A 9502-nucleotide genomic window follows, 5' to 3' on the forward strand; every position below is an offset into this window, starting at 1 on the left:
AACTAGTAAAATATCAAAGTATGTTGTATAATGTCTGTACTATGTATTTTAATATAAATTCATAAAATCTTAGAGACAAGAACATTTTTAATGTAAATTTGTCATAAGTTAAGTGAGTATGAAGTTTGGTATTTTAACTTTAACCAGAGACTGCCCTCTACTGGTTGGTTCAGTCCACACAGAAGGGACATTTATGCCAACAGAGCAGAGTGGATTCAGCTCATGATATCTAGAATAGAATAGAATACACTTTATTAATCCCTTTGGGGAGGTCCCTCAGGGAAATTCCTCTGAGCTGGTGCAGGTTCAGGCCTCTGACTGCCACTGATCCAAACTCCAGCTGAAATATGCTGTGTCCCATGTTATCCTCATTCAGTAAAATCAGTCCTCTCCAGATGTGCAGATGTGATGTCACTGCATGTGTCAGTCTTCATCCTGTCAGGAGGACAAGGTTAAACCTGCTGTGGTCCAACACACCGAGCTGCTCATCCCAAAGAAGAGAATCCATTTAAAGGGAGACTTACTGTTAACGAGCCGGAACCCTGAAACACACGTGAGAGACAATGTGAGAAACAGTTCTGCATTCATGAAAGGACACTTTGAGGTGTTCAGCTTCTGTGCTGTCCCTCACCATCTCTGCTCCTCCTCCACACGAAGGCTCCAGTGATGCAGGCTGCCAGGAGGAGGAGAAGCCCCACAACACCTCCACCAAGAGGACCAGACGGAAACTGCGAAGGAACGACTGAAACCGAGGAAAGCAGGAAGAACCTTAATGTCCTCAAAGACATTTCATCTCTTCACTGAGTTTTCTCACCCAGTCTTACCCCAGTTAGTCCTGATCAGGGCTCTGTCCAGTCCAGCGATGATGTCCTGGACACCGGAGAGCTGAAACTCACAGTGGTACCTCCTCCAGTCCTCCTCTGGGACTGATGAAACATTCAGATCAACAGTCATCTGGAAGGTTCCATCATGGTTGGGGAGGATCTCTCCGTGCTCCACACCTTCATGAATCTCCTCTCCATCTTTGCTCCAGAACATCAGGGCTCTGTCAGGGTAGAAACCTGTAGCGTGGCAGCTGACTGCAGAGGAGGGAGTCTTCTGGAGGAGAGACACTGAGGGATGATCTGGAGGGAGAAATTGATCAACTGTTTATCGTTTCATTGGAATAAAAGTCTTCCTATAAGTATATCAGGTCATGATGATGTGATAGTACCTGCTCTCTGAAGATCGCTCCTCCCATACTGCACATACTTCTTCAACCAGTCAGGACACCTGTGGATGTAGTAGTATTTATTGTATTCTAGTCGAGTTTTCTCCGTATCCCACATCAGTTTGGTGGGGAAAGCTTGTGGCTTTGGTGCCGTCCATGTCAGCGTCTGCAGGTCCAACGCTATGAAGTCTTCACCATCATAACCGTACTGATTAAAACCTGTGATTTCTCCAGTCTCATCGTCCCATTCACAGCCATTCATCCTCTGTAGGACATGGGCACCTAAACAACAGGGAGAGGCTGGTGTGTGTGTTTTTTTTTTTACTTCATTGTGGCTAAAACTACAATTCTAACAGTTTAATGTAAACACATTTTACCTCCAGTCTGGTTGAAGCGTTGCTTCAAACCATTGATGTTTGCCATGAAGACCTCCTTGTTACCATGGCACTTGTGAGTGTACCAGTCCAGGTGCTGTGGGTCATTCTTGATTAATTCTTTCATCCACTCCTGTTTGGGCTCAGCTCTACTGATGCTGCTGTCACAGTAACCCACTTGGACGTCATTGACCACTGCTGCACCCACAAACTCTGGGAAGTCTGGGACTCCAGAAGATGCAGTGATGAAATACTTCAGGGAGTGTTTCACTTTCACATCATGATAAAAAAAAAAAGAAAAGAAAATTATAGTAACAATAATGTCCAAAACAGGACAGTGTCACAGCAGCTAGTGCACACAATCATTTCTCCATCATCTCAGCAATATTATGTATTTATTTATTTATTTCCAGTGAATTAAACACTAATAATAACAACGAATCAGCAGAGCGTCTATAGGCTGGTGTTGATTTTGGAAACACGCTTGCAAAAAGAAGAAGACATTCAGGCGATTATTAAAATGAATGCGAAACCAAAACACAATGCGCAGCGTCAAGTGCTCCGTTTATCAGGAAGTGGAGCACTTCAACAGGCCAAAACCGGCAACATTTAACATTAGACACTTAAAAAAATGTTAAATTTTGCCGGTTAAGATGTTTTTATTTTTTTACCTGGAGCTGCAAATTGACAGAAGAGGCAGAAAACATAAAGCCTGCTCATCTTGTTTGCATAAAGATGCGGAGTCAGTTGATGCGACATTACACACACACACACACACACACACACACACACACACACACACACACACAGAGAGTGAGGGGTGTGTCCAGTCACTGAGGTATCTCTGACCAATGACGTGCCTACCTGCGTTACAGCTTTATGCAGGTAGTTTGCTGAAGAGGGCAGGTTTTTCCACAAATATGAATAAAGTTACTTTTTATTGTCTTTTAATAGCAATAAACAATTGCTTTTTTATTATTATATTAGATGGTCGGGCATCCTTCTTGTCTCTAGGATGCTGTAATACTCGTGTGAAAGTTTTATTATGAAATCTCGCGATAACACAGTCAATCCCCCTGCTTGTCTCTTTTGGATCGCGCGGACCTGTATTTTGTCTTCATTTCATGCGGTAAAACGTTTAAAATGATGCGAACTAAAAAATATAACAGCCTTACTTAAAATTAAACTCCTATACTAGCAACAAAACAACACTAAAAACAGTACACTTTTGAATCGAACGAGTTCTCGCGAGATTTCCGTGCGTTCAGTTGAGTAAATGCCACGTCTTACACACAGCGACCGGTAGCATCAACGTAGACACAAAAATAAGCAGTTCTGCACACAGGAGGGAGATTTATCCAGCGGCCCGACAGGCAGTGACATAAAACACTACCCGGTAAGAAGGGACTGCTCCTGTTTGTCACTGTGTACTGCTTATAATGATGTTTGTGCTGCAGGAAGCATGCTAGCAAATATGTTATTAGCTGGCTAGCTAGTTAGCAGGCTTTCTGCGTGTTTATTGTTTGATTACGGGCTTTAACTGTTTACTGTGGAATTAAAGTTGACTCTTTTCACCGAGTTTTAATGAGATAACCCGCTCTGCATGTCCTTCTAAACCTGTTAGCAAACAAACACAGTCACAAGACGAAGCTAGCTGAAAGTAGATGGAGGAAACTAGTAAGGATTGTATTGTTGTGGTTATAAAGGTGATGCAGTGTGTACGCATGAGTGCAGCTTCTACATCTAACACCACACTGAAAGCCCGTAAATAATGTGCCCATATACCAGTATAAGCACATTATTTAGCGTAGCCTGTGTGCTGCATGAAACTGAGTCACTGTTTACTAGCTGCCATGTTGGCATTCTGCAAGCTGGCAGGTCTGTGAAGAGAGAAAAGCTCTTCGTGCACGTTTGTCTGTACACAGTGCGACGTGGATGCATCCTGCAGCCACGCAGTCAGCCTTTAAACAGCAGTATAACACCGTAAACAAGCAGGCCAAATGGTTTTAATTCCTTCTTCCAACAACCTTGTGCTGAACACTAGCAAGACCAAGGAGGTCATTGTGGACTTTAGGAGATCCGCATTTATGGGGAGGAGGTGGAGCGGGTGGACAACATCAAATTCCTGGGCATCCACATCACATCTGACCTGTCTGGGTCCCTGCACACGTCCCACCTGGTGAAGAAGGCCCAACAAAGGCTCTTCTTCGTCAGGGAGCTCAGGAGGACTGGACTCTCCCCTCAGCTCCTGGCAAACTTCTACAGGGTCACAATAGAAAGCCTCCTCTGTCTGAGTGCAGCGGTGTGGTACGGGAGCTGCACTGCACAGGACAGGAAGGACTGGGCCCGGGGTGGTGAAGACAGCACAGGGGCCGACAGCCGGATTCAAAGGAGGGCTGGTCGTATAGCTGCAGACCTCACCCACCCAGGACACCAACTGTTTGTACCTCTTCCCTTTGGAAAAAGGTACAAGGAGCATCAGAACTCATGCCAACACTCTGAGTCACAGCTTCTTCCCCAGAGCTGTGAAATCCATCACCCCACCTTCCCAGACACATCCCACCCACCCAAAGACTGAGCAATAAACCACTGTACACAGACACTGTGCACTTTAAACCATTAAGACACTGCAATTTGTACAATATATTCATACTGGTCACAAAATTTCATTGTGCCTTGCATAGTGATTCTTGATTCTTCTCATCTTGTTACAGGTAATAACATGGGCTGTTTACATCTCCTGGCACTGACACTGGCCACATCTGCACTGCTGCTGATAGCCTCTCATTCAGCCACCGCTCACAGCCATTCCCATGGTGACCACGGGCACGCCCACTCCCACGGCCACCATCATCACCACGGCCACCATCATCACCATGGCCACTCCCACGGTGACTTTGAAGACCACGAACACGACCCCGAGGTGAAGATGTTCCACGGAGCGAGCAAATGGAGCGCCGAGGCCAACCTTCCTCCACACGAAGAGGAGCACCACGGTCACGCCCATCATCACGGACACGCACACTCTCATGATCATGGACACGGGCATGCTCATCATGAGGACATTGTGCGAGTGCACAAGGAGGAGAGTGGACATGGACACACACATGGCGGGGACAGAACGAAGAGGGAGGCAGGAGGAGAGAAGAGGGACATGGTGGAGCTCTGGACTCAGGTGTGGTGTCAGCTGTGTTTTGATGTGTCATGTGATCTTTGTGTAGTGATGTGTCGGCTCACCCTGAGACTTTTCTCATTCGCAGGCCATTGGAGCCACCCTGCTGATCAGTGCGGCTCCTTTCCTCATCCTGTTCCTCATCCCAGTTCAGTCCAACAGCGACCAGCACCAGAACCTGCTCAAGGTGCTGCTGAGCTTCGCCTCTGGTGGACTGCTGGGAGATGCCTTCCTCCACCTCATACCACACGCTCTGGGTACAGATTTTGAGGTTTCTTTTGCTTACTTGAGCATAAATTAAACAAATATGGCTGCTCGTCAGTTCAAGGAAGTTGTGAAAACAGAAAGCAGCCCCAGGCATGATCCTCAGCTTGTCTTGTTGATGCTTACTGTCATGTTTGTTCTTCACAGAGCCTCACTCCCATCATGGAGATGGAGATCACGGACATTCACATGAGGCTGAAGAGTCACATGACCACGGTCACTCCCACGGTACGCAGATGTTCATCTTTGTTTGTGCGCAGCCACTTGGACACAGATTTAAAAGCTAAACATGTCTGCTAACATCTCAGCCACGCTCCCTGTCGTCTTCCTGTACAGGCGCCGCCCACGGTCACATGATGTCTGTGGGTCTGTGGGTTCTCGGTGGCATCGTCGCCTTCCTGGTTGTAGAAAAATTTGTGCGTCTGCTGAAGGGCGGACACGGCCACGGACATTCCCACGGCCACTCACATGGTATGGTATTATTAGTGTAACTATTTCCAGTATAGATATTTCTATAGACAGACTATCTGACAGTCTGGTGATGTGTAACGTTCGCAGCCGCTCCTAAAGAAAAGGACAGCGATGGAGAGGAAGAAAAAGAGAAGAAGAAGAAGGAAAGCAAGGACGAGAAGGTCCCAAAGACAGAAGAGAAAAAGAGCGCAGGTGAACAGTGCTCATTTTACAGGCCCTCTTTTACAGAGTCTTTCTACTGTTATGTCTGTTATTGTTCTTATTACTGTGCTGCTTCCTGTTGCTCTACAGCTTGTTGGTCATTTGGCTTCAGTTCAGCATGTGGCATTAGTGCAAATGGCATCTTGTGACTTCCTTCACCAAAACAACCAAGCCTTTTCCACAGAAACTCAGCAGAGCTGTCCCTTCCTGGTGTTTAAGACTGTATGAAAAAAGCTTGTTTACACTCTTTTACAATGAACCTATTGTCTGGGCTCCTTCAGATATCAAGGTGTCGGGTTATCTAAATCTGGCAGCTGACTTCACACATAACTTCACTGACGGCCTGGCAATCGGAGCATCGTTCCTGGTTGGTCCAGCAGTAGGCGCCGTCACCACACTCACCATCCTGCTGCACGAGGTCCCACATGAGATTGGAGACTTTGCCATACTCGTCCAGTCGGGCTGCACCAAGAGGAAGGTACATGGCTGCTCAGGGCCGTCAAACATGAGATAAACACTCTGCTCAGCTTATTCTTCAAAAATAAAGTGTTTGCACTAAAAGGATTTTGTGCAAAGTGCAAAAAAAGTCTGTGCTTTTTAGTGCATCTAGGATTTGTTTTAATCTTTAGTGACAGAAACTCAGTTTAGTTTCCTTTAATAATGACATGTCTAACTGTCATAGAGCACATAGACATGGTGGAGTTCTGTCTTTTTGTGCTGTTTCTGTGGAGGTGCAGTGGAAACTGGGTCCATACTGGTTGCAGAAGTGACATGAGTCTAAAACCGTTGCCGTAACGTTCTTCCTCCTCTCCTCCAGGCCATGTGTCTACAGCTGCTGACGGCTCTGGGAGCTCTGGCCGGGACGGCCTGCTCACTACTGGCCGAAGGCGTTGGCGCCGCCGCCACCGCCTGGATCTTACCCTTCACGGCTGGTGGATTCGTCTACATCGCCACGGTGACGGTGCTCCCAGAGCTGCTGGCGGGACGCTCCAGTTTCGGCCAGTCCATTTTGGAGATCCTGGCTCTGCTGTTCGGAGTCGGCATGATGGTGCTGATCGCCGAGTACGAGTGAGGCGCCGCAGAGCCGACAGGAACTTATTACAGCAAAAACAGGAAGGCAGGGAGAGCACAGAGAGGGAGAGAGATCCAAAAGGTAAAGTTCAAGTGGAGTATTTTTGTCAGGGTTTTTTTATTACGTTGCATTTTGGGGCGGACACCACCACATGATGCAGAATGAATGATTTTTGTTGTGTTTTTTAGCAGTTCTCAGGCACATCCCTCAGCTGTGTCACTTTTTCTTTTTGAGATGTTTATTAAAAAAAAAAACGCTTCAGCAGGGGAGACCGTGAGCCGGTCGGACTTTGACGAAGACAAGGAGGCGTCTTCCATCAAAACAGGAAGTGCTAGTCACTGCACGCTTCATCCAATGGCAGTGTGGCTGCAGCTCAATCTGACACCTGGTTCCCTCCAAAACAGTTAAATAACACCTAAATCTGGCACTTTGGTCTACAGTGCAGAGGCCTGGGGTCTGTCTGCATCATCTGATGCTATTGAATGTTGATATTTGTACATTCCACACAATAAAAATAGATGTTGTGGCTTCAGATCTTTGCTCAAACTGTTAAAAATCTTGTGGCTTATGAGATGTTTCTGACTGACAATTAAAAAAAAACAAAAATGGAAGTACTTGCATCTTTTCATTATTTTCAAGGTGGTGATGACGTTCTGGAATTAAAACTGAAAACAACCAGCAATATCAGAGGTACGTACGAGGGAGTAACGTTGAGGGAGTGTCGCTGTTTTAATAAGACTTGAAGTTCTGTGGAAGGACTGGTGCCTGCATGATTCATCAATGTGAGACGTCTGATACGGTATCAGGTGAAAACTGAAACTGAGTCAGTTATTTCAGGTTATATAATTTAAAATGATATTGCATGTGGGTGTTTGTTCAAGTGGGCCAAAAAAACCAGAACAAAACAATCCAGGGCTTAACTGCCACATTTTCTTCCTGGCCACCTGTGAGTGATGCACACCTGCGACTTATTTAATCAACAGCTCAGCAACGACCTGAGGCTCTCACAAGCCGACTCTGGACTCAGGTTTTTACAATGCAGAGAATTAAACAAGACAAATACGCAGCAAGTTGCACAAATGCTTTTTCCTCTTCCTTTTTTGTGGTCGTAATTTTTTTAACCCTTTCTGCACCCAATGAGAATCAGTTTTTTAAGGAAAGGATCAAATTATTGGTGGGGACGTCTCACCTCCCTTCATGCTAAAACTACGCCCTTGCATCAAACTTTGCCATCAATACAATCCTAATACATGTATTTCTACTTTACTTCAGTAAAAATAACAGCTCATACTTTCTCCTCTGACTCCATGCTGCAGCTGTTACCTGTACTTTCTCCTCCACTACATTTCTACAGTGTCTGTAGTTCCTTGTTCCATGTGATGAACACAGTGCTGGACTGATGTGAGGTCAGACATGATGCATGATCATGATGCCAGTTGCTCTGGCTCAGTGAGCTGACTAGTTAGCTGCTGTCTGCTAACACAGGTCCATCCATTAATGTCTGATAAACATGAATCATAACATGAATCTACAGCAGGAACACTGACACAGTAAACATGCTGAATGCCTGTTTGTTATCAGCAGCCTCTCTGTTCACTTGATGCCCACAGCCTGCCTCATGACACACAGACCTGTCCACAGCTGCTTCTGGACTGAACATGGACATTAACTACACATGCTCCATTTTCATTTGATTATTTTAACCTGTTCAGATCCTTTGCAATGGAAATCAATCATATATATTCAGTGTGTGAGTACTTTTACTTTGAATACTTTAAGTACATTTAAAAGTACTTAAGACTTTTACTTAAGTAGATTGTTGATGCAGCACTTCTACTTTTACTTGAGTATATATTTTGCTGGGTAATTCTACTTTTACTTAAGTACCAAGCTTCTGTACTTCCTCCAGCACTGCTGGATTTACACTGGCTGTATAATTAGCATCATTTTGGTCGATGATGCTTAGCAGCGAGAACTGTTGTTTACATTAGTCCTTGAGTATTTATTGGTCTTTGAGTATTTATTTTTTGTCCGCAGATTTTCAATAGTTCGTATCAAATTATTGGTGGGGACGTGTCCCTCCCTTCATGCTAAAACTACGCACTTGCATCAAACTTGTCCTGAATTGTGAACAATAATCAGATAGATAGATGCTTGATAGATACTTTATTGATCCCCGAGGGGGGATTCAGGTATCCAGTAACATTAAATTCAATAGAATTGTGTCAACGCTTTACCGAGACCCAGAGCCTGAAACTCCCCTCTCTTTGCTGAGATGCTTTGATCGTTTTAAATGCTGACTATAGTTACAGAATATTTATAAAATGTGCTTTCTACTTCAGAAATCAGATCATTCAATTTACAGCATGTCCTACAGCTGACGTGTGCTTACTGCACTGATAAAAACATTCAAAACACAATAAAGACACAACAAGGAAAAGATTTAACAGATTATTCATTTATTTATTAAGTGAGTTTCCAATAACCGGGAGAGGATGCTGGGTTTTTTTTTTTTTTGCAGTCGGTGGAAGTCTACTGAACTTTATCTGAGGTTACATCAACCCAGAGAGCAGACCACATAATCCACATACTTCCTTTCTGGTTATTATGTAGCCTGACACTGTATCTGTTTTTGTTTGCTGCAACATCATTTCTTGGCTCTGGCACATTCATATTTTACTGTAATGTATCTCAGATATCAGCTTACTTCCTGCCTCTGTTACTGCACTCTGTTTGCA

The 9502-nt window shown here is 44.8% G+C and overlaps 2 protein-coding genes across 2 annotated transcripts; one reads left to right on the top strand and one right to left on the bottom strand.

Moving 5' to 3' along the window:
• Nucleotides 1–28: 28 nt before the first annotated feature.
• LOC114449538 (major histocompatibility complex class I-related gene protein-like) lies at nt 29–2351 on the bottom strand. Its single transcript, XM_028427288.1, has 7 exons — nt 2256–2351; nt 1588–1854; nt 1214–1492; nt 825–1124; nt 632–742; nt 525–542; nt 29–435 (listed from the first exon to the last, which is right to left on the bottom strand). Exons 1-7 carry the CDS (start codon nt 2341–2343, stop codon nt 431–433), a joined length of 1068 nt encoding a protein of 355 aa, XP_028283089.1. The 5' UTR covers nt 2344–2351; the 3' UTR covers nt 29–430.
• Nucleotides 2352–2768: 417 nt separating this feature from the next.
• On the top strand, nt 2769–7296 carry slc39a7 (solute carrier family 39 member 7). The gene is made up of 8 exons (XM_028426407.1): nt 2769–2980; nt 4299–4759; nt 4845–5013; nt 5168–5248; nt 5357–5491; nt 5579–5683; nt 5974–6170; nt 6510–7296. Exons 2-8 carry the CDS (start codon nt 4307–4309, stop codon nt 6762–6764), a joined length of 1395 nt encoding a protein of 464 aa, XP_028282208.1. The 5' UTR covers nt 2769–2980; nt 4299–4306; the 3' UTR covers nt 6765–7296.
• Nucleotides 7297–9502: the final 2206 nt, after the last annotated feature.

This window comes from Parambassis ranga, chromosome 2, assembly GCF_900634625.1.
Source record: "Parambassis ranga chromosome 2, fParRan2.1, whole genome shotgun sequence".
Taxonomy (NCBI): Eukaryota; Metazoa; Chordata; class Actinopteri; family Ambassidae; genus Parambassis; species Parambassis ranga.